A 26,461-nucleotide genomic window follows, 5' to 3' on the forward strand; every position below is an offset into this window, starting at 1 on the left:
GTAAACTGACCCCATGGAGATTTCTTCAAGATGGGCAGCCAGCTTTCTGGAGGTCCAAGCCCTTGAAAGCCCATGTTTCCAGCTTAGAGATGCTCTAGGGGAAGTCTCTTCTGTCGGGGGTCTCTGGAAGCTTGCTGAAGGCCTGCAATGCACTTCTGATAATTATCCAGCAGGGAACCTTGTTTGAACAGGTACAGGAGAGTAATCAATCAGGATGAGGTTTGTGTGAGAGTGACAGAAACCTCAAAACAGTGGCTTAAACAAGATGACAGGTAATTTCTCTCTCATATAAATGAAGCCCACAGGAGGAGACCCCATGCCAGCATGGGCTACCAGAGGTCACAGACCCACGCACCTTTTTTCTTGTTGCACAGCCTACCACTTGCTTCCACCTCATAGCTGAAATAGACACTCGAGTTCCAACCACCCTGTCTTATTTGGGCTGTGAGGAAGGTAGCAGGGAAGTCATGACAACACTTCCACCTACACCCATTGGCCAAATCCCAGTTACATGGCAACTCCTATGTGCAAGGGGGGACAGGAAATGTCATTTTATTGGTGGCGGCCATGCACAACCTAAAAATGAGAGGTTCTGTTACCAAGAAAAGATGAAAGAACAGAAGTTGCAGGACAGTTGGAAGTCTTAACTAGGGCAACATTGAACAAGCATCTTCCAGCTCATTTCATTGACGTGGTCTTAGTCCTGGCGGAAAGGGAAGCGATGGCCTCGGTGCCTGCAGGAAAGCAAGCATTTGTTGAAAATTTCCCAAATTCTAAGCTCGGCACTGGATGCTTTCTTATGTTCTCTCCTTTAAGTGTCGCAACCCCCTTTCGATGCCCGTGTTGTTATGTTCAAGTTACAGGCAAGAAAACTGAGGTTCTGAGAAAGCAATTTGCTGAAGGTCCAGCTAGAAAGTGTGATGGCTCTTACTGGCGCCAGAGCTCTAGAACAGAACCTGTGCTCTCCACTACCTCGCATGTCCCTTGTGCCTGGGATACAAAGCTAGGAGATCAAATTAGACCTCCTGAGGTCTGTCTGTTCAAGTTGAAGCAGTATTGTGACCACAGCAGCTGGCTGGTGAATGCAAGCTGTGCCTGTAATGTGGTGTTTGGGACCTGCGGCCAGAGGGCAACATGACAGGGCCAGAAGCTAAAGCCAGATCAGCCTGGGAGTGAGGTGTGGCAGGAGGTGGCAGGGCTTGACGCCCTGGTGGTGGACTGTGGTGCTGGGCCCTCGCCCTAAAGAATCACAGAGGAGGGCTTCCCTGGTGGTGCAGTGGTTGAGAGTCCGCCTGCCGATGCAGGGGACACAGGTTCGTGCCCCAGTCTGGAAAGACCCCACATGCCGTGGAGCGGCTGGGCCCGTGAGCCATGGCCGCTGAGGCTGCGCGTCCAGAGGCCACAACAGTGAGAGGCCCATTTACCGCAAAAAAAAAAAAAAAAGAATCACAGAGGAGAGGTGAAGCCTCGGGAAGTACAGATCAGGACCAGGGAGGGACCTTCCTACTCCAGCCTCCAGGGCATAGCTGCCCGCCCCGCTGTCGCTGTCATTATGGGCTATGAGTCTGGGTGAAGGGAATTGTCTCTGTGCTTAAACCCTCAATGATTTGGAGCAGGAAACGTTCTTTCGTTCTTTAATGCACAGACGTTAAGTGAGCACTGGAGGGACGAGGCCCTGGCAAGGCACTGGGGAAGAGTGGTGGCCTCTCCCCACAGTGAGGATGGCAAAGGCTGATGAACATCGCAAGAGGAGAAATTTGGGGAGCTGTGGAGCACCACAGTGAGGCTCCAGCCCCCTTTGCAAGTCAGGGAAGGCTTCTCAGAGGATGGGCTGGAAATTACCAGAAGATCGGAAAGTACAGAACGAGGCAAAGGGGATTTAGTGGGGTCATGTCCAAGCCCAGGAGGGAACCTGCTCACAGGGGACAAGGCAAGAGCTGATCCTGAGAGTTGGGGATGTAGTTGGAGAGGAACACGCCCCGAGGCCAACTCGGGGGTGAGCTGCTAGCAGGGCTGTCCTTCAGTTCCCCCACTTTGGCCCCAGCTGGGCCCAGGGCCTGGGGACATTAAACAGCCTCAGCCACAGGACTGAGAGGAGGGGCCGGGAGAGAGTGGGCTGCTCTGTAGGGCCAAAGGCAGCACATCAGAGGGTCACATATTAAAGCACAGCCCTTCTCTATCTGTGGGAGGAGCAAAATGAGCAAAAGTGAGAGGAGTTGAAGGGCAGAAGAGGAAACCAGGTGCCCAGGACCTACTGTAGGGGTCTGTGGGCAGGTTGATGTTTGGCTTCGCAAGAGAGGGTGTCGCACAGAGTGACTGCCTTCCCCCTTCCCCGAGGCTGGGCATCATAGAAACCAGACCCGCCGTCCCCTTAGGCCACCTGCCTCTCCTTTCCACTCACCTGTGGGCTGACCCAGGTGCACAGAACTCCCTTTGACTTCAAAGGCCTTTTCATGCAGGGCCAGGACGATGGGCTCTGGGCCTGGGCAGGTCATCTGCTGCTTGTTTTGATCTTCAGCAGATGCCCAGGTGATCCGGGTGGTGAGAGATGCCTGCACAGCACCTGACTGTCTCATTTCATGTCCCTCAGGAAGTCCCAGAACCCTCAGGCTCTCTCTTCAGTCTCCACCCAATGTTCCCAGTGCTGTGGGGTGTCCTCAGTGGGTAAATACTGTAAGACTTTTATTGTGTCAGATGATTGAATGAGTTAATATTTTAATGTATATAAAAGAAAAGAAAATGCAGAAAAAGTGAACTTTAGGTTGATCATTTTTTGCCATTTTTTTGATGAGCTATTTCTCTAGTGTCTGTTAATCAGTCTCTTAACTAGTTGACACACTCTGGCTTGTTTGAGGATTGTTTCAGTGCAGCATAACCAGGCCCTCAGTAATGACAGTAACTAGTCAGTTGGGACTTGTCTGCCACCAGCAATGTGACAGTGACTACTAAATCCAGTGAAAATAGTAGTTACAGGAAAACGGAAATAACCTTGGGAATCCAGTAGGTGCACTTGGCAGGTTGGAAAGAGCCCAGTTGATCTGATGACCCCCAGTTACCATAAAGTGGTTGGGATGCCCCACAGTCAGAACAGTAGAAGAAAGAGGCACATTTGGGGAAGGGGGGGCTTTCTCTCCCAGTGGTACTGCAGTTAGAAGAGGTCATCGCAGGGATGTGCTCAGCGTGCTTAAAGGCAAAGGACCATGCTTGGAAAGGAGGCAGCAAGGTCAGACAGAGGGGCTCCAATCGAGGGACCTGGGATCCAGGATGGCTCTGGCCTTCCTTGTATGTTAATCCTCTGGGCTTCCTGTTTTCCTTTTATACAGTGGAAAAATGGTGCTTTCCCCAGGCTGCCTCATAATGATGTTAGGAGGCTGAGATGGGACCAGAGCTTTGCTCTGCAGATAAGGGGCAGTATGTGTTCCTTATATTAGGAACTAATGTCAACTAGAGAATGTCTAGTACTAGCTTCAGCTTTGTGGTTTATTCTCTGCTCTGCATGGTGTATTTGAGAACACAATCTAAAAGAAAATTGTCCTTTTTTAAGTTATCAGAGATCTAGAAGATAACTGAAGTTATTTCACAAAAGTTTCCTAGTGGCCCAGTCCTGTCCTAGGAACAGGGGGAAGGGAGATTGCTCAGGAGAAATTTAAAACAGCTCCTGCTTTTCAGAAGTTTATGGTCCCTGTGGGGAAGTGTGAGGGAAAACAATCTCCATGAACATCTAGGTGCCTTTGCACCTGCTGTGGTCTTTGTCTAGAGTCTGCTCCTCTTCCTAACTTTCACCCCAACTTTTTCCCCCAAACTTCATGGAAAACTAGTCATTATTCAAGATTTGTTTTGAGTAATATATTTCTTGGAAAATCTCCTATAAATTGCCCAGGCATACTTAGATATTTCTTCTTCATTTTTCCCTGCATTTTTTATATTCTTCATTCTTTCAACAGATATTCATCAAATGCCTGCTATGTGGCTTGGGTACTGAGATACAGCAGTGAACCAGATAAAGGTACTAGTGAGTGGGGAAAGAGAGCATAAATAAGTAAATAGATTATGTCAGGTAGTGATAAGGTCTATAAAAAACAATAATGCAAGTTAATGACTTGTGTGTTGTCTTCCCTCGAGAGAATGAACATCTGGAGGGCCTGGACTGTGTCTTTTTCTTTCTGTCTCTGTGGTCAGTGCGTAGCCCTTGAGTGAGTTCAATAAGTGTGTGCTTAGTCAGTAAGTGAATTCACATTAATGTTGTGCCTGTGTTGTATACACAGAAAGAACTAGGTGAACCACAGGTGTGCTGTCAATGAGATTTTCTTCTCTTTTGCCCTAACCCTCATGCTGTCAGAGCAGAAGCTGAGCCAGCAGGAGGCACAGGCAGGATGGGTGTCAGCAGGACACTGAGCCAGTTTGCTGGAAGAGGCCAAGTGCACAGAATGTGCCAGAATATAGAACCTTTTTAAGTTGGGCCTGCATCCTTTGGGGAATTATCCCAACTAACTGGACTGCCTCCCTTGAGAAACTGCCATTTACATTGATCATTAATATGATATCAGCTCCTCACGGATACACCAGAAATACAGCTACACGTGGAACAACTCCTACAGAACACCTACTGAACGCTGGCAGAAGACCCCAGACCTCCCAAAAGGCAAGAAACTCCCCACATACCTGGGTAGGGCAAAGCGGAGAGATTCCCGCACAGAGGATCGGTGCCGAGCGGCACTCACCAGCCCGAGAGGCTTGTCTGCTCGCCCGCCGGGGCGGGCGGCGCTGGAAGCTGAGGCTCGGGCTTCGGTCAGAGCGCAGGGAGAGGACTGGGGCTGGCGGCGAGAACTCAGCCTGAAGGGGGCTAATGTGCCACAGCTAGCCGGGAGGGAGTCCGGGAAAACTCTGGAGCTGCCGAAGAGGCAAGAGACTTGTTCTTCCCTCTTGGTTTCCTGCTGCGCGAGGAGAGGGGATTAAGAGCGCTGCTTAAAGGGGCTCCACAGACGGGCGCGAGTCGCGACTGAAAGCGCGGAGCCCAGTGACGGGCGTGGGACGCTGGGGCTGCTGCTGCCGCCGCCAAGAAGCCCGTGTGCGAGCGCAGGTCACTGTCCACACCGCCCTTCCGGGAGCCTGAGCAGCCCGCCACTGCCGGGGTCCCGGGATCCAGGGGCGGCTTCCCTGGGAGAACGCACGGCGCGCCTCGGGCTGGTGCAACGTCACGCCGACCTCTGCCGCTGCAGGCTCGCCCCGCACTCCGTGCCCCTCCCTCCCGCCCGGCCTGAGTGAGCCAGAGTTCCCGAAGAGGCTGCTCCTTTAACCCTTTCCTGTCTGAGTGAAGAACAGACGCCCTCCGGCGACCTACACGCAGAGGCGGGGCCAAATCCAAAGCTGAGACCCGGGAGCTGTGAGAACAAAGAAGAGAAAGGGAAACCTCTCCCAGCAGCCTCAGAAGCAGCGGATTAAAGCTCCACAATCAACTTGATGTACCCTGCATCTGTGGAATACATGAATAGACAACAAATCATCCCAAATTGAGGAGCCAGGAGTCAGTACTGTGCCTCTGAGGTGGGAGAGCCAACTTCAGGACACTGGTCCACAAGAGACCTCCCAGCTCCACATAATATCAAACGGCGAAAATCTTCCAGAGATCTCCATCTCAACACCAGCACCCAGCTTCACTCAACGACCAGCAAGCTACAGTGCTGGACACCCTATGCCAAACAACTAGCAAGACAGGAACACAACGCCACCCATTAGCAGAGAGGTGGCCTAAAATCATAAAAAGTCTGCAGACACCCCAAAACACACCACCAGACGTGGACCTGCCCACCAGAAAGACAAGATCCAGCCTCATCCACCAGAACACAGGCACTAGTCCCCTCGACCAGGAAACCTACACAACCCACTAAACCAACCTTAGCCACTGGGGACAGACACCAAAAACAACAGGAACTACGAACCTGCAGCCGGCAAAAAGGAGACCCCAAACACAGTAACATAAGCAAAATGAGAAGACAGAAAAACACACAGCAGGAGAAGGAGCAAGATAAAAACCCACCAGACCTAACAAATGAAGAGGTAATAGGCAGTCTATCTGAAAAAGAATTCAGAATAATGATAGTAAAGATGATCCAAAATCTTGGAAATAGAATAGACAAAATGCAAGAAACAGTTAACAAGGACCTAGTAGAACTAAAGATGAATCAAGCATCGATTAAAAACACAATAAATGAAATGAAAAATACTCTAGATGGGATCAATAGCAGAATAACTGAGGCAGAAGAACGGATAAGTGAGGTGGAAGATAAAATAGTGGAAATAACTAATGCAGAGCAAAATAAAGAGAAAAGAATGAAAAGAACAGAGGACAATATCAGAGACCTCTGGGACAACATTAAACGCACCAACATTCGAATTATAGGGGTTCCAGAAGAAGAAGAGAAAAAGAAAGGGACTGAGAAAATATTTGAAGAGATTATAGTTGAAAACTTCCCTAATATGGGAAAGGAAATAGTTAATCAAGTCCAGGAGGCACAGAGAGTCCCATACAGAATAAATCCAAGAAGAAATACGCCAAGACACATATTAATCAAACTGTCAAAAATTAAACACAAAGAAATCATATTAAAAGCAGCAAGGCAAAAACAACAAATAACACACAAGGGAATCCCCATCAGGATAACAGCTGATCTCTCAGCAGAAACTCTACAAGCCAGAAGGGAGTGGCAGGACATAATTAAAGTGATGAAGGAGAGAAACCTGCAACCAAGATTACTCTACCCAGCAAGGATCTCATTCAGATTTGATGGAGAAATTAAAACGTTTACAGACAAGCAAAAGCTGAGAGAGTTCAGCACCACCAAACCAGCTTTACAACAAATGCTAAAGGAACTTCTCTAGGCAAGAAACACAACAGAAGGAAAAGACCTACAATAACGAACCCAAAACAATTAAGAAAATGGGAATAGGAACATACATATCGATAATTACCTTAAATGTAAATGGACTAAACGCTCCCACCAAAAGACACAGATTGGCTGAATGGATACAAAAACAAGACCCATATATATGCTGTCTACAAGAGACCCACTTCAGACCTAGAGACGCATACAGACTGAAAGTAAGGGGATGGAAAAAGATATTCCATGCAAATGGAAACCAAAAGAAAGCTGGAGTAGCAATTCTCATATCAGACAAAATAGACTTTAAAATAAAGACTACTAGAAGAGACAAAGAAGGACACTACATAATGATCAAGGGATCGATCCAAGAAGAAGATATAACAATTGTAAATATTTATGCACCCAACATAGGAGCACCTCAATACATAAGGCAAACACTAACAGCCATAAAAGGAGAAATCGACAGTAACACAATCATAGTAGGGGACTTTAACACCCCACTTTCACCAATGGACAGATCATCCAAAATGAAAATAAATAAGGAAACACAAGCTTTAAATGATACATTAAACAAGATGGACTTAATTGATATTTATAGGACATTCCATCCAAAAACAACAGAATACACATTTTTCTCAAGTGCTCATGGAACATTCTCCAGGATAGATCATATCTTGGGTCACAAATCAAGCCTTGGTAAATTTAAGAAAATTGAAATTGTATCAAGTATCTTTTCCGACCACAATGCTATGAGACTAGATATCAATTACAGGAAAAGAGCTATAAAAAATACAAACACATGGAGGCTAAACAATACATTACTTAATAACGAAGTGATCACTGAAGAAATCAAAGAGGAAATAAAAAAATACCTAGAAACAAATGACAATGGAGACACGACGACCCAAAACCTATGGGATGCAGCAAAAGCAGTTCTAAGAGGGAAGTTTATAGCAATACAATCCCACCTTAAGAAACAGGAAATATCTCGACTAAACAACCTAACCTTGCACCTAAAGCAATTAGAGAAAGAAGAACAAAAACATCCCAAAGTTAGCAGAAGGAAAGAAATCATAAAAATCAGATCAGAAATAAATGAAAAAGAAATGAAGGAAACAATAGCAAAGATCAATAAAACTAAAAGCTGGTTCTTTGAGAAGATAAACAAAATTGATAAACCATTAGCCAGACTCATCAAGAAAAAAAGGGAGAAGACTCAAATCAATAGAATTAGAAATGAAAAAGGAGAAGTAACAACTGACACTGCAGAAATACAAAAGATCGTGAGAGATTACTATAAGCAACTCTATGCCAATAAAATGGACAACCTGGAAGAAATGGACAAATTCTTAGAAATGCACAACCTGCCAAGACTGAATCAGGAAGAAATAGAACATATGAACAGACCAATCACAAGCACTGAAATTGAAACTGTGATAAAAAATCTTCCAACAAACAAAAGCCCAGGACCAGATGGCTTCACAGGCGAATTCTATCAAGCATTTAGAGAAGAGCTAACGCCTATCCTTCTCAAACTCTTCCAAAATATAGCAGAGGGAGGAACACTCCCAAACTCATTCTACGAGGCCACCATCACCTTGATACCAAAACCAGACAAGGATGTCACAAAGAAAGAAAACTACAGGCCAATATCACTGATGAACATAGATGCAAAAATCCTCAACAAAATACTAGCAAACAGAATCCAACAGCACATTAAAAGGATCATACACCATGATCAAGTGGGGTTTATCCCAGGAATGCAAGGATTCTTCAATATACGCAAATCAATCAACGTGATACACCATATTAACAAATTGAAGGAGAAAAACCATATGATCATCTCAATAGATGCAGAGAAAGCTTTCGACAAAATTCAACACCCATTCATGATAAAAACCCTGCAGAAAGTAGGCATAGAGGGAACTTTCCTCAACATAATAAAGGCCATATATGACAAACCCACAGCCAGCATCGTCCTCAATGGTGAAAAACTGAAACCATTTCCACTAAGATCAGGAACAAGACAAGGTTGCCCACTCTCACCACTCTTATTCAACATAGTTTTGGAAGTTTTAGCCACAGCAATCAGAGAAGAAAAGCAAATAAAAGGAATCCAAATTGGAAAAGAAGAAGTAAAGCTGTCACTGTTTGCAGATGACATGATACTATACATAGAGAATCCTAAAGATGCTACCAGAAAACTACTAGAGCTAATCAATGAATTTGGTAAAGTTGCAGGATACAAAATTAATGCACAGAAATCTCTGGCATTCCTATATACTAATGATGAAAAATCTGAAAGTGAAATCAAGGAAACACTCCCATTTACCATTGCAACAAAAAGAATAAAATATCTAGGAATAAACCTACCTAAGGAGACAAAAGACCTGTATGCAGAAAATTATAAGACACTGATGAAAGAAATTAAAGATGATACAAATAGATGGAGAGATGTACCATGTTCTTGGATTGGAAGAATCAACATTGTGAAAATGACTCTACTACCCAAAGCAATCTACAGATTCAATGCAATCCCTATCAAAATACCACTGGCATTTTTCACAGAACTAGAACAAAAAATTTCACAATTTGTATGGAAACACAAAAGACCCCGAATAGCCAAAGCAATCTTGAGAACGAAAAATGGAGCTGGAGGAATCAGGCTCCCTGACTTCAGACTATACTACAAAGCTGCAGTAATCAAGACAGTATGGTACTGGCACAGAAACAGAAAGATAGATCAATGGAACAGGATAGAAAGCCCAGAGATAAACCCACGGACATATGGTCACCTTATCTTTGATAAAGGAGGCAGGAATGTACAGTGGAGAAAGGACAGTCTCTTCAATAAGTGGTGTTGGGAAAACTGGACAGGGACATGTAAAAGTATGAGATTCGATCACTCCCTAACACCATACACAAAAATAAGCTCAAAATGGATTAAAGACCTAAATGTAAGGCCAGACACTATCAAACTCTTAGAGGACAACATAGGCAGAACACTCTATGACATAAATCACAGCAAGATCCTTTTTGACCCACCTCCTAGAGAAATGGAAATAAAGACAAAAATAAACACATGGGACCTAATGAAACTTAAAAGCTTTTGCACAGCAAAGGAAACCATAAACAAGACCAAAAGACAACCCTCAGAATGGGAGAAAATATTTGCAAATGAAGCAACTGACAAAGGATTAATCTCCAAAATTTATAAGCAGCTCATGCAGCTCAATAACAAAAAAACAAACAACCCAATCCAAAAATGGGCAGAAGACCTAAATAGACATTTCTCCACAGAAGATATACAGACTGCCAACAAACACATGAAAGGATGCTCAACATCTTTACTAATTAGAGAAATGCAAATCAAAACTACAATGAGATATCATCTCACACCAGTCAGAATGGCCATCATCAAAAAATCTAGAAACAATAAATGCTGGAGAGGGTGTGGAAAAAAGGGAACACTCTTGCACTGCTGGTGGGAATGTGAATTGGTACAGCCACTATGGAGAACGGTATGGAGGTTCCTTAAAAAACTACAAATAGAACTACCATATGACCCTGCAATCCCACTACTGGGCATATACCCTGAGAAAACCATAATTCAAAAAGAGACATGTACCAAAATGTTCATAGCAGCCCTATTTACAATAGCCCGGAGATGGAAACAACCTAAGTGTCCATCATTGGATGAATGGGTAAAGAAGATGTGGCACATACATACAATGGAATATTACTCAGCCATAAAAAGAAATGAAATTGAACTATTTGTAATGAGGTGGATGGACCTAGAGTCTGTCATACAGAGTGAAGTAAGTCAGAAAGAGAAAGACAAATACTGTATGCTGACACATATATATGGAATTTAAGAAAAAAAAAGGTCATGAAGAACATAGGGGTAAGACAGGAATAAAGACACAGACCTACTAGAGAATGGACTTGAGGATATGGGGAGGGGGAAGGGTAAGCTGTGACAAAGTGAAAGAGCGGCATGGACATATATACACTACCAAACGTAAGGTAGATAGCTAGTGGGAAGCAGCCGCATAGCACAGGGAGATCAGCTCGGTGCTTTGTGACCGCCTGGAGGGGTGGGATAGGGAGGGTGGGAGGGAGACGCAAAAGGGAGGGGATATGGGAACATATGTATACATATAACTGATTAAATTTGTGATAAAGCAAAAAATAAAAATAAAAAAAAAAAAAAAAAAAAAATATGATATCAGTATCACGTCAGTCTTTCAAAATGCCTTAAAGCTTGCTTGTAATACCCAGACTTATAGCTAGCTGCATGATGCATTTCCTCCAGGCTATAATGATGATCTCTAGGAAGACTTCTAGAAAGTTGTCTCGAATCTCTATGATAGGATGTATTACTTGAGGAAGGTTGGTTCATTCATTCATACAATCATTCATTCAACAAATATTTATTGAACATTTATTATATCAGACCCTGTTACAGATGCTGGAGATACAACTCTCCTTCTAGTTTGGAAGCTAGAGGGAGATTGGCATTAAGTGAGTAAGTGAATTTTATAGTATATTAAAAGTTGATAAGTGGTAAGGAGAAAAATAAAGCAGAGAAGAGTAACAGGAAATGCTTAAGGAGGGGGGTCAAATTTTGAATTTAGTGATTGGGGAGGGCCTTGTTGAGAAGATAATTTGTGAGCAGACATTTGAAGGAGGTAAGGGCAGAGCCATGAGACTATGCAAAGGAAGAGAAAATGTTCTAGGCAAAGGGAACAGCAAGAGGGAGGGGTGCTGGGGACACAGCAAGGAGGCCCATTCAGTGAGAGTGGCCTGATCGAGGGAGAGAATGGTTCAGGTGAGTGTCAGAGAAAGCACAGGGTCAGATCCTGGGGCGTTGTAGGCCATTATAGGAACTTTGTTTCTGAAATGGGAAGTCATTACAGCATTTTAAGCAGCATAGTGGTATGATCTGACTTACATTTTCATGGCAGTGCTCCAGGGAGGAGGTGATGGTGGCTTAGAACACGTGTTGTAATGGTGGACATGGTGTGACATATCAGATTCTGAAGGATTTCCTGATATTAGATGAAGGGTGTGAAAGAAAGAGGAGTTGGAGATAAAACTGAGGTTTTTTAGCTTGAGCAACTGGAAGATGGGATGGCCATCAGCTGAGATGGGACAAGACTTTGGAGTGTTTTCGGGGAAGAGCAGATGTTCTTTTTTAGTTGTGTTGCTGGAGATGCCTTTTAGATGGCTGGATGGAGACGTCAAGTAGGGAGTTAGCTGTTTGAGTCTGAAGTTTCTGGAGAGATCTCATTTGGGAATTGGGGAACACATGAATAGTATTTAAAACCATGAGATTTGAATGAGTGTAGATAGAAAAGAAATTCAAGGACTGTGCTTTGGAGCATGTCAATGTAAAGAGGTCTTGGAGACGAGGAAGAACAAGGAAAGGAAACTGAAAGGGAGCAGCCAGTGGACAGGAGGAGGAAAATGTGCTGTCCTGGAATTGGGGTGAAGGGTTCAATGTGTCAAATGCTGCTGATAAATCAGATAAGAACTAAGGATTGACCATTGAAGTTAGCAACATGGAAGTGAAACAAAGCAGTTTCAGAGAAGTCGGGGGGGGGGGGATGGATCAGGATTAGAGCAGTTTAAGAGAAAGGAGGAGAAAAAAGAATTGGAAAGCATAAGAGACCGTCTTAGAAGTTCAGCTGTAAATAGGAACAGAGAAATAGAAAGGAAGCTGGAGGAGGAAAGGGAGTCAAAAAGTAGGGTTTTTTTTTTTAAAGATGTGAGGTGATTAAAAATGATTCAATAGAGAGGAATATTCTGATGAAGCAAGAAAGAGAGGGAAAATTTCTGGAGTGATATCTTCAAGTAGGTGAGAAAGGGGATCTAGTGCAGGGGTTGGCCTTAGGATCACAGACAGTTTATCATATTAAGGGGGGGTCCAATTATGGACACATGCTGATAAGGGATAGAGATGGGGGTAGGTGCTAGCAGAGATTTTCCGATTGCTTCAGTTTTCTCAGAGAAACCGGAAATGAGGCCACTGACTGAGCATGAGGATGGGAAAAAACTCTTAGAGGTTGGAGGAGGAATCATAAACAGTCCAGAAGAAGGGGAGATCAATAAACTAATGTAGCAAATGTGATATTCACTCTGATGATATCTTCTTTCTGATTTTTGTGTTTGCCTTTTTCATTTTTTCCCCTGATAGCTCATGTCCAGCATAATTCTAGCATGCAGTATATGCTAAATAAATATTTGCTCATTTCAGAACTGGAATCATATCTACTTATACCTCAACTATAGCTAACCTTATATTGTACTCACTGTTCTAAGCACCTACCTGTTTAATCCTCCTAACAGCTATGTGTATGGCTTTTAGAGCCGTGAGACTAGATGGAATCAACAAGGGAGTGGTATTAGTGTCTTCAGATTACAGATGATGAAACAGAGATTTTAAAATGTCCCACAACCTCATAACTTTCCTGAGGTTGGTCAGCCGTTAGGAGACAGAGCAGAGATGTGAATCGCAGCCTGCGTGACTCTCAAACTGTGTAACTACTGCCCTGGAGTTCATCTTGTCTTCCCTCTTCATCTTTACAATAAGAGAACCGAGGCCCAGGTTGCTTATCACAAACGTCAAAGCTGAGATTGGAACCAAGCCCTCTTCCAGTTCAGTGTCCCTTCCACCACCATCCCCTAGATCAATCTTATCTTGGGATCGATTCCCATGCCCGTTAGCTACACTTAGTGGTAGCTATATTGTAACGGTCCTTAGTAACCAAGCAACTGGTATTTTCATGAGAGGCTCTTGCCTGCACCGACCCAGCCATCCAGGAGAGGGCACTCCTGTGCGCATAAACACGCCTGCCCCACCCTAAGCTTCTTCCTGAAGCCAGAGCGCCTGATTCTTCAGACAATGTTTGCTTAAAGCAGTGGTTCTCAAGCAGCAGTTCTGCCCCCCACATGGCATTTGGCAATGTTTGGAGACATTTTGGGTTGTCATAACTGGAGGAGGGGAGGGAGGAAGCTCCTGGCATCTAATGGGTAGAGGCCAAGGAAGCTGCTAAACATCCTACCAATGCACAGGACAGGCCTCCATCCCTCCCGCCCCTAACAAAGAATTATCTGACCCAAAATGCCAGTTGCTATGTTGAGAGGTTGAAAAACCCTGTCCTAAAAGAAAACCTTTAAATAGTCTGCTATAATGGAACCAGAAAAATAAATAGATGATGGCTTCAGTAAAGACGTTCAAAAACAAGTAGCCAGTCAAGAATAATTTATGAATTCTGCTTCTGTGCAGAATGCCAAGGGTGTGAAGGCCTGCGTGGATCATGATTTATCCCTTTAGCCATTCTCTACTTGCTGACTGTTGCCATCAGTGTGCCAAGCTGAGATGTATGTGAATATGCCACTGGCAACACAGGGCAGCCCCAAGGAGAGACGATCCCCCCTTAGCACCCAGGGCCTTTGTACTTACTTGCCTTTTGTCTGTCAAGGAAATCATCCCTCCTGTTCTTTGGAAACGTCGTCCACCCCTGAACCATGTGTGATGTTGTAGACCTGTTCTTGCAAACTGTAGTCTGTCCCCATGACTGGTGACCTTGTGGGGGCATCAGTGTGCATGTTGACTGGCCCCATCACTTCTGCTATTCCAGGAGTGGCTCTCCAAGTCTGCACTCACCTGATCTACCTACACTTGCTTGTTAGTTGTGAGGGGTCACCTTCTTTGGGATTGGGAATGCTTTTCTGAAACACACCCATTTTGGAAAAGCATAAGCATTTATCAGTGCCTTACCTGAATCAGATATTGCTTCCAAGCCAGAATGAGCCCAGTGTTCAATAAAATATTAACTTCTCTCTGTAAACCAAGCTGCTCCACTATTTCTCACAATGTGACTCTTGTTCAGCAGAACACAGAGCGTGAGTTACTAAGACCAGCCTTAGTCTGTGGAATTAGTTTGCTCTACAGCATGATTATCTTCTCCCACTTCCTTTGCACAGACTGTATTGTGAATGTCTAAAGACACATGAATTGTGAACCTAAAAGCAATTTATAGCTGTGAAAGGAAATATTAAACTATCTTTAAATGTTCTTCAAGTTGTAGGTTTTGCCAAAGACTGAAGTGCCATCTTCTTTCTTACAGTAGTTTATTTAAAATACATAGCAGAGGGCTTCCCTGGTGGCGCAGTGGTTGAGAGTCCACCTGCCGATGCAGGGGACACGGGTTCGTGCCCGGTCTGGGAAGATCCCACATGCCGTGGAGCGGCTGGGCCTGTGAGCCATGGCCGCTGAGCCTGCGGGTCCGGAGCCTGTGCTCCGCAACGGGAGAGGCCACAACAGTGAGAGGCCCGCGTACCGCAAAAGAATAAAAAAATTAAAAATATATATATATACATAGCAGAGGACATCTAGAGATCAAATGCAGTTGCAGAGCTGGGATTTGGTTTTACTAGATCCAAATGGAATTGAATTGAATTGCAGAGCTAATTCAAAGGCTTCTTTAGATGAGAGCAAATAAAGGAGGGTATAACCAGTGAATGGCAGAGCATTGCTGGGGTTACCTCCCTGGCCTCGGTTTAATACAGTGTTGTGCTCCTGAAATTTAATAATAATAATAATAAAAATCATTATCACTTATGTAGTGATATTTCTTTGGGCCAGCACTGACCAGGTAGTCCCACTCTACTCTCTCTTGAACTACCACCAGCATATAGGTATTACAGATTAGGATACTGAAACTCCAAGAGGCCAAATAACTTGCCCCAGGCTACCCAAAAAGGGGTGAAGCTGAGATTTGAACCTAGAAGTTTAACACTGAGGCCCAGTAGATATTTTAAATGTCCTAGAAGAGTTTGCTCTTAAAATGAAATTTGAAATGAATCCCTTTGAAAAAACGAAGATCCTTGTCTCTTTTATTAAGTTTAAACTTTTGGTGAAGTGGGGTTCTATAACAGAGTCCTAATGGCTTTGTGTGATTTCATCAAAATAAGTTTTGTTTGCATCACTAAGTGCTGTGGTAGAAAAACCATGGGTTTTAGAGTCCAGTGTGTCCAGGTTTATATTCTCCCTCCACTAGTCATGAGCAATGAGACTTTGCAAAAGTCACTTGACTCTTCCAAACCTCAGTTTTCATATCTGTAAAGTGGGGTGAGTATTAGAGTATAGGTCAAGTGTCTTGCAAATTGCCTACCAATCAGTCATGATAATTATCCCTGTTAATATTATTCATAAGTTAAATGTGTGTTCTCAGTTTTTAGTTTTGCTATGAAGATCTTATATTATGGTGGGTATTTCAAACTTTACTTTGGCATCTGTGTTTTGTGTAATACCAAAGCCCAGGTATGAGGAAGCATGGCCTGTTGAACCTTCTTCCATACTTAGGAAAACATAGGTATAAAGCATGTTTGTGTTTTAAACTTTAGGAGCTGCACAGGTCATCGAAGGCGGCCAAGTGGAATATAAGCCTCTTTCGGGCATTCGGTATATGTGGTGGTACCATTTAATTGCCCTCATCTGGACTAGTGAATTCATCCTTGCATGCCAGCAAATGACTATAGCTGGGGCAGTGGTTACATGTTATTTCAACAGGTAGGTCTAGCATGTTATTCCTATTGATTTGTCTATGTGCTTCATGTTGTGTTTCTCAAAAGATATTTTGGAATTTTGACGTGACCTCTCAAAAGGGATTGGCAAGAGTAAAAGACCAAGTTAAAAATTAGGAAGGATGTTCATTTGGTAGTAAAAAGAAATGTTATATCTTAAATCTGTCACATTTCCAACCTCTTTTACTTTAAGCTAGCAAATCCAGAAGGAAGCCCAACGGGGAAGTATTTGTACCGCTTAGAATTGAAAGATATCCAAAAGAAAGGGTTGACTTCTCCTGTAAATATCCATTCTTACTGACTTCAAACTTTAAAAACATTACTGATCTATTTGGAGCACACTTCAGTAAATTCTGCGGACTTCATTTCATCCTATGCAAAATGAGGAGAATGTTTTCTTGAAAAACAGTTTTAAATCCTAAGGGAATTGTACATGACTATAAAATATAATTCATGTTCATATAGTTAAGTGCTAGTGAATTAATTACTTGCTTCTCTGTTCGCTATGATACTTATTTAAGTGTTTATCCTCCTTTACCTCATCAAAATAATTGAGGACACACACACACACACACACACACACACACACACACACACACACACACCTCTCAACCCTTTACCTCTTTTGTGTATGCTGCTCTCCATGAGGCAAAGATAAAGACACAGGCAAGAAGAACACGGCCAGTAGAATGACAGGGTTGGACTCAGAACAGGAAGTTTACTCCTATGGGGCTGATCCTCCTCTAATCTCTCAGCCTAAATGAGCAGAAAAACATGAGGGTTCGTGGGGGTAAGAAAGTCAACCAGGGATGATTCATGCCATTGAGCAATTACCTCCTGATGATAAGGAGTACTGTGGGTTTTATTACAGAGGTGCTGTTGGGAGCCTCCATCATTAGAGAGCCCATAGAATGCACAAAGGGCTGTAGCCCTTGGCATTGAGAACCTTTGAGCCGTTGGAGGGGGTGGGGTGTGCTGCTTACTCCTGAGTAGAGGAGCAGAGATTATTCTAACGACATTGGCCAGCAGGTCATATCTCTCTGACAGCAGTGATTTTGTGCTATTTTAGTATCCACAAAATCAAAACATTTTCAATGAGAGCTTTTTATTTAACTTCCAGTGAAGTGAATATCTCCCTATCTCTGTGCATTCGGTGGGAAAGGAGGCTGGTCTGAGCCACAAAAACCTAGAGAGGCTCAGGAATTCAAGTGTAAAATGTGCTTCCAAAGATTAGTTAAAAGTCTTCCTAAGGAGCAGTTGGGCCCCAGGGCCCCTCCTTCACACCAGCAGAAGACAAGACGGGAGCTTTGCTCTCTGGAGAAGTCATCAGAGAGGGTCTGGACAGGGGGCATCTGGCACAGCTGAGGCTGGGGCAAGGCTCTGCACTGAAACAAGGGGGAGCAAGTGAAAGTCTAAATACTGAATAGTATTCTACCTACTACCAACCCACACTCCACAGCTTAGCCTCCAGGATGTTGACAGCCAGGTTGATATTTCCTTGGCAGGAGATTATTGGATTCTTCTTTGGAGAAATTGTCTAACCCAAAGAAAGGACCTACAGATGGTGCCATTTGGGGGTCCCCCAATGAAATGGCCTGTTTCCCTGACTCTGAACCAGGTCGTGGAACTCACCGGTCAGCAGTCACCCTCATATAGAACCTCTAATTCACTTTTCAGTGCCTCACTCTTAAATGTGAACTGATAACCAGTGATTGTTAAACATTAGAAGGAGCTTCTAGTGAAAGAAAAAGATCAAAATGAACAAAACAAACAAACAGAGAGAACTTAGGGAAAATAGGGACAATGCAGGCAGCAGAAGAAAACTACAACAACAACCACTATAGTATCCTCAGAAAGAACCAAGAAATGTTGATTCCATAAAATAAGAATAAAAAAAAAAGAACATTGAGAGAACAAGAAAGACCTCTTTGTAGTTAAAAATATGATTGCAAAGTGATATTTTTCTATTGAGGGATTAAAATATAAAGTTGAAGAACTCTTTCAGAAGGTAGAACAAAAAGATAAAGAGATGCAAAATGGGAGAAAAAGGATAAAAAATCAGAGGGTAATTTAGGACACCCAACATCTGACTAATATGAGTTCCAGAAATAGAGAACAAAGAAAAAAGAAGGGAAGAAATTATCAAAATTTCCCAGAGCTGGAGGACATGAGTAAAGAGAAGATCCCAGAAGCTTTACAGAGAAAAACGGATCACAGGTAAAACATCAGGAACTAGAATGGGTAAAAGACCTATATACTGAAAACTATAAAACTTTGATGAAGGAAATTGAAAATGAAACAAATAAATGGAAAGATATCCTGTGTTCATGGATTGAAAGAATTAATATTGTAAAAATGTCCATACTACCCAAAGCAATCTACAGATTTAATGCAATCCTGATCAAAAATGTCATGGGAAAATGTCATGACATTTTTCACAGAAGTAAAACAAATAATCCTAAAATTTATATGGAACCACAGAAGACCCTGAATAGCCAGAGCAATCTTGAAAAAAAGAACAAAGGTGGAGGTTTCACACTCCCTGACTCCAGACTGTACTACAAAGCTACAATAATCAAAACTACAAAGCTACAGTGGCATAAAAACAGACACATAGATCAACAGAACAGAGAGCCCAGAAATAAACTCATGCACTTATGTTCAATTAATTTATGACAAAGGAGGCAAAAATATACAATGGGGAAAAGAAAGTCTCTTTAATAAGTGATGCCAGGAAATGGACAGCTACATGTAAAAGAATGAAATTAGAACATTTTTGCATACTGTATACCAAAATAAACTAAAAAGGATTACAGACCTAAATGTAAGACTGGAAACCATAAAACTCCCAGAAGAAAACAGGCAGAACACTCTTTGACATAAGCCATAGTAATAGTTTTTGGATCTATCACCTCAAGCAAAGGAAACAAAAGCAAAAATAAACAAATTAAACTTAAAAGCTTTTGCACAACAAAGGAAACCATCAGCAAAATGAAAAGACAACCTACTGAATGGGAAAGATATTTGTAAATGATATGACCAATAAGGAGTTAATATCCAAAATATATAAAGAAGTCATACAACTCAATATCAAAAACAATAAAGAACGCAATTTAAAAATGGGCAGAAGACCTGAATAGATATTCTTCCAAAGAAGACATACAGGTAGCCAACAGGCACATGAAAAGATGCCCAACATTGCTAATCATCAGAGTAATGCAAATCAAGACCATGAGAGATCACCTCATACCTGTCAGAATGGCTGTAGTCAAAAGGACCACAAATATCCAATGTTGGCAAGGACATGGAGATAAGGGAACCCAAGTACACTGTTGGTGGGAATGTAAATTGATGCACTCCACTATGGAGAACAGTATGGAGGTTCTTTAAAAAACTAAAAATAGAACTACCATATGATCCCACAATTCCACTGCTGGGTATACATCCAAAGAAAATGAAAACACTGATTCCAAAAGATATATGCACCCCAGTGTTCAGGCAGCATTATTTACAACAGCCAAGATATTGAAGCTACCTAAGTGTCCATCAGTAGATGAATGGATAAAGAAGATGTGGTATATTTATACAATGGAATATTAGCCATAAAAAAGAATGAGATTTTGCTATTTTGAAACAACATGGGTGGACCTGGAGGGGATTATACTTAGTGAAATAAATTAGAAAAAGACAAATACTATATGTTATCACTTACATGTGGAATCTAAAAAATAAAACAAATGAATGACTATAACAAAACAGAAACAGACCTACAGATTTAGAGAACAAACTAGTGGTTTCCATTTGGGAGAGGGAAGTGGAGAGGGTCAAGGTAGGGATAGGGAATTAAGAGGTACACACTACTATGTATAAGATAAATAAGTTACAAGATATATTGTACAACACAGGGAATACAGCCAATATTTTATAATAACTTTAATGGAGTATAATTTTTAAAAATATTGAATCACTGTGTTGTACACCTGAAACTAATATTGTAAATCAACTGTACTTCAATAAAAAGTAAAATTAAATTTAAAAAATAACTAGAATGAAATCTGATGTTCAACAGCAACTCTGAAGCAGGGAGACAGTAGGACAAGGCTGTCAAAATTCTAAGATTATTTCCAACCTAGAATTCTAGACCTACTCATACTATCAGTCAAGGGTAAAGGAGGATAAAGTCCTGTTCAGGCATACAACATCCCAAAAGATTTCCCCCCCACATCCTTTCTCCACTGAAACTAATGAGTAAGCCAGGGAGGAAAACATGAGTTTCAGGAAATGGGCTCCAACACAGTGAAGAAAAGAAGGGAATCCCCAGGCGGGTAGCTAGTCAGCAGGTATAGAGCACAACCAGTCCAAGGAGGAGCTGGAGAGCAGTGGGCTCCAGGAGGGATGTCTCCAAGAAAAAATAAAAAGCAAACTGAGAGACTATCAGATGTGTTGTTTGAATATGTGGAGAAAAAATGTATACTTTGGTGAAGCATTTGGTGAAGTCCATGGAAAACCAAGCAAATAAAAAATGTGAAACATTATTAACTTAAGGAAAAACCAAAAGTTGTACAGAAAAGGAAATATAATCAGAATACACTGTTTGGATCAGTTGGGTTTTTTTATGTACTGATTTTATTTTATTTATGTACTGATAATGTAAACCCTAAACATTAACTAAAACATAGTGGTGAAAGATTGAAAGTTTTTTCTCTAAGATCAGAAACAAGACAAGAGTGCCCACTCTTACCATTTCTATTCAACATAGTACAGGAAGACCTAGCCAGAGCAATCAGGCAAGAAAAAGGGGGGAAAAATGCATCTAAATCAGAAAAGAAGTAAAATTGCCTTTGTTTGCAGATGATATGATCTTATATATAGAAAATCCTAAAGACTTCATCAGAAAACTGTTAGACTAAATCAATGAATTCAGTAAAGTTTCAGGATACAAAATCAGCATACAGAAAATGGGTGCATTTCTATACTCTAACAACAAAATATCTGAAAAAGAAATAAAACAATCCTATTCACAATAGCATCAAAAACAATAAAATATTTAGGAATAAACTTAACTAAGGAGGTGAAAGATCTGTTTACTGAAAAGTACAAGACTCTGATGAAAGACACAAACAAATGGAAATATATCCTGTGTTCATGGATCAGAAGAATTAATATTGTTAAAATATCCATATTACCCAAAGCCATCTATAGATTTAATACATTCCCTATCAAAATTTCAATTATATTTTCCATATAAATAGAAAAGGAATCCTAAAATTTGTATGGAATCACAAAAGATTCCAAATAGCCAAAACCATCCTGAGAAAGAAGAACACACCTGGAGGCATCATACTTCCTGATTTCAAACTATACAACAAAGCTATAGTATTGTATGGTACTATATGAACAGTATGGTACTGGCATAAAAATAGACCCATAGATCAAAAGAAGAGAACTGAGATCCCAGAAAGGGGAAAGGATAATATCTTCAATAAATCGTTCTGGAAAAACTGGATAACCCCATGAAGAAGAATAAAATTAAACCTCTGTATTACACTGTTCACAGAAGTTAATTCAAAATGGTTTAAAGACTTAAAACGTAAGAACTAAAACCATAAAACTCCTAGAAGAAAACATAAGGGAAAAGCTCCTTGACATCAGTCTTAGAAATGATTTTTTTGAATATGACACCAAAAGCACAAGCGACAACAGCAAAAATTAGTGAGACTACATCAAACTAAAAATCTCTACACAGTAAAAGAACCAGTCAACAAAATGAAAGGGCAACCTATGGAATGGGAGAAAATATTTGTAAATTGTATGTCTGATAAGCTGTTAAAAACCAAAATATATAAAGAACTCACACAACTCAATAGTAAAAAAAAAAAAAAATCCAGTTAAAAAATGGGCAGAGGAACTGAACTTCTTTTCCAAAGAAGATACACAAATAACCAACAGGCACATGAAAATGTGCTCAACATCACTAACCATCAGGGAATGCAAATCACCACAATGAGATATCACCTTATACCTGTCAGAATGTCTGTCATCAAAAAGACAAGAGATAACTGCTGGCAAGGATGTAGAAAAGAGGGAGCCCTTGTGCACTGTTGGTGGGCATGTAAATTGGTACAGCAATTATGGAAACAGTATAACAGTATGGAGGTTCCTCAAGAAATTAAAATCAGAACTACTATACAATCCAGCAATCCCGCTTCTTTTGTGTATATCCAAAGGAAATTTAAAAATTATCTTGAAGAAATATCTTCACTCCCATGTTCACTGCAGCACTATTCACAGTAGCCAAGGTATGGGAACAACCTAAGTGTCCATCAAAAGGTGAATGGATAAAGAAGATGTGATATATATAATGGAATATTCTTTAGCCATGAGAAAGAAGGAAATTCTGCCATTTGCAGCAACATGGATGGACCTTGAGGGCATTATGCTAAGTGATATAATTCACAGAAAAACAGTTACTGGATGATATCACTTATATGTGGAATCTAAAAAAGCTGAACTCACAGAAACAGAGTAGAATGGTGGTTACCAGGGGCTGGGGGTAGGGGAAAGGGGAGATAACTGGTTAAAGGGTACAAACTTCTAGATAGAAGATGAATAAGTTCTGGAGATCTAATGTACAGCATGGTGATTATGCTTAATAAGACTGTATTATATACTTGAAAGTTGCTAAAAGAGTGGATCTTAAATGTTCACACCACAAAAAAGAAATGGTTAAATATATGAGGTGAGGGAGGTGTTAGCTAACGCTATGGTGGTAATCATTTTTCAATATGTAAGTGGATCAAATCAACACATTGTGTACCTTGGACTTACATAATGTTATATGTCAATTATATCTCAATAAAGCTGGGAAAAAAACATTAGAAACTTCAGTGTAATTATGTTGAGAAGAAGAGGGGTGGGAAAATGAATGTGTTGGGGAGTTTAGGCTGTGTAGGAGAAAGAAACCTGCATCTTCCATGGTGGGAAGTCGGTTGACAGTCTCTGAGGCTGAAAAAAAAATCAAGAAATAGCAGTAAGAACAAGTAAAGTAATTTAGAAGTGTGAGGGTGATCTCCAGAAGAAACAGCTAAAATATTACCTCCAGGGAGAGAAAATTAGTGGTGGGGAAAGAAAACTGTTGTTTTTCCTGTTATGCCTAGCAGTACTATTTGACTTTTTAAGATACTTCATATATTTGATAAAAATAAACAAACTAATTCAAAGTAAAATGCATGCTGATTTATTTTTAGCACTACTATTTCATTTATTAAAGAGTTCTGCATTCTTTTTGACTGTGTGCTAATTTTGAAACCTCAAGGTTTTTCCTTATCTCAGGGCTCACAATTCTTTAATCTCATGTTCTAGCCTGCACGCAGGGTGAGAATTAAATATAGCCAGAGTGCATTCATCTCTGTCATTCATTTAAGCAGTAAGAGGGCTGAAGAGTTCATACAAAGACCATCAAGTACCAGGACATGGGCAACCTGTGTAATTTCCCTTTTACAACCATTTGCTTGAAGAGGGGTCAACTGAGAGCCATAAAGATGTGGCTGAGATGTGATAGGAAGGAACCAGCTCCACTCAGTTTGGAGAAGGGACGCATGAGGCATGACTTCATCGTTTGCAACTATACAAAAGATGGTTTCCAGCTGCTTTGGATTTGCTGAGGAGGAAGTGAGGAAGTGGAATCACAGAGGAGCCTAAGGAATTTAGGTAGGAGACAGATGAGTTTCCTAACCCTGAGAAGAGCTGCCAAGGACCTGTTCTTCATAGCGAAGAGCTTCCATTTTCTTTGAGACTGGAAAGATGAATCTCACAGCTTCCCCACAGTCATCACAAAAATCCCATCTTGCAGTAGTTTTGCTGAAAGAAATATCAGGAAAGGACAAGGTCTCTGCAGGGACACACCATGCTCCTTTGCTCAGGACCAGATTGACATTGGAGGCCATCCATCCATCCTGTGCAGCCCAGTCCTTGTCCAGGAGCCGTAGCACAAAATGAATTTTCCATACTGTTGAAGAGTTCTCAATGAGCTCTAGGCTGGATCTAACCGGAGCTAAAACGTGCCTCTAGGACCCTGAAGTTGCTGGATTCGACTTACGCTCTACTGTCCGAGCAAATAGTAGTTGCAAAACAGCACTTACGTACCATGACCCAGAGGTGCTACAGACTTGGATGAATGGAACCATTAAATGCTTTGCCCAGTGACTTGAGCTGATGCAGTGTCCTGGGGCCCTGGCTCCACTGCACAGGGCCAGGCACCTTTAGCACTCAGCAGCCACAAGTTTAAAAGTAGGGGAGCTAGGCGTGTGGGGCACATCCTCGAGTCTCCTGCTCTCTCACACTGCCCGGGGTCTTCCTACTGCCACCACCCACAGAACCCGGTGGAAGATGCTCAGCATGCAGTACTCCCTAGAGACAGAGGCATAGGCCTGACGGGAGGCCCTAGCATCCTCACAAGCCCATCACTGAGCTGCCCAATACACCCCTCGCTGCTCTGCAGTCCCGAACGCCAATTCTCAAAATATGGTGAAGTCTCAGTTTAAGCTTCACCAGGTGTAATCAGAGCCTCTTCCTGAAGGCAGTTTTTGCTGGTTGTGAAGGTAACAGAGATGAAGGCCCCAGCCACATGCATAGTGGAGGAGGGATGATAAGATGATGTTACCTTTGAACATGGAAAAAAGGTCTAGGGAGAGAAAGTGGGGACTTCAAGACCCTCCACTGATTGACCTTTCCCTGTTGGGTGGCATGTAGTTCTCAGGGCAGGTATTGAGTGACTCCTGGCTCCACAAGCTGGCCTTCTTTTCAGGTTTTCTCTCTCACGTGGTAACTCAGCTTCTGGATTGTCTACATCTTCTTCCAGCCAAGCCCTGGAGTGGCTGGAGCCATCACTGGGATGCAACATGGATGAGGGCAGCCCAGACAGTGCAGACACTCCTCTGCCTGAAATGGTTAATCCCATCCCAGCAAAGCCTCAGAAAGCGGATGCCTAACCCCAAACTTCAGTACCTGGAGGACCAGCCCCCAAGGCCCTGTTCACAGTGGCCTGTGAATCCTTTGTTTCCCTACCAGATGGAAAGCAGGTGCTGCCTTCTTCTCCCTGCATCCCCTCTTGAGCACCATAATATGTTCTAAGGCACATAAATCTCCTAAATGGGAAAGTAAACATTCTTCCTTTTAAAAAAAAAGAATGAGGAAAAGGAAAAAAAAAGTGTCAGATTTTCCTGGCTGTGCTACTTTTCTAGTTTATCAGATCTAAATGAATTCATATCAGCAATAGCTTCCCTGGTATTTCCTATTTTCAACAATATTGAGTTGAAACACACATCGCCCTTTTTGTGGCACAACTGGATTGCAGTTATTCTGCTCCCAATATTACTTTCATATTCTCTATTCCTTCCTGGATGATTTAAGTAACAGCAAAATACGGCTGTTGCCAACTCTTGAAACATTTCTGGCCAATTTCCTTTTCTTCCCTCAAAACCTAGATTCTTGTCAAAACCTTAATTCATAGTGACTTATTAGCAACCAGAGCAAGTTGTAGAATGATCCATTATGAAGAAAGCAAGCTTCACTTGGAAGCAGTGAAGTAGCTTTTCGGAAAGGGCCTCATTTTCTAGAACTGGCATCAGAGTGTCGGGGGAGGAGTTGCATCAGCCCTCCTGCCTTTGTTTTATCTTTCAGCTTTGGGTAGGGGATATGCCCATTCTGTTCTTTTTCACTTTTTCCTGCCTGTGAAACTGACTTTTGCATTCTTGAGAGCTGTGTCATGACAAGTCCCGTAAATGATTCACAGTGAAGTGACCTTTACAGAGCAGAGTAGAAATCAGCTGGATTTCAGGAGCTTGGAGCTGTGTGAAAGCCAGAACGTTTCCTCCCTTCGCTGTAAGCTGGTTCCTCTCTGGCTGCCAATCCTGGTCATGTGATTTGGTGGTGATTTTAATCACCGAGCTAATACTGGCAATATTTACAGATGCACGTGTGTAATT

The 26,461-nt window shown here is 42.1% G+C and overlaps 1 protein-coding gene across 1 annotated transcript in view; it reads left to right on the top strand.

Annotated features, from left to right (window-relative positions):
- The window catches only part of SLC44A3 (solute carrier family 44 member 3), a gene marked incomplete at both ends in the record, with an annotated part of 90,645 nt that overhangs the window by 34,806 nt on the left and 29,378 nt on the right, over positions 1-26,461 (top strand). The window contains one exon of the mRNA XM_079727374.1: positions 16,296-16,461. Within this exon, the coding sequence (XP_079583500.1) occupies positions 16,296-16,461 (166 nt within the window). The remainder of the gene's footprint in view (positions 1-16,295; positions 16,462-26,461) is intronic.

The sequence above is a fragment of the Hyperoodon ampullatus genome (genome assembly GCF_949752795.1).
Source record: "Hyperoodon ampullatus genome assembly, chromosome: 2".
In the NCBI taxonomy this organism is placed as follows: domain Eukaryota; kingdom Metazoa; phylum Chordata; class Mammalia; order Artiodactyla; family Ziphiidae; genus Hyperoodon; species Hyperoodon ampullatus.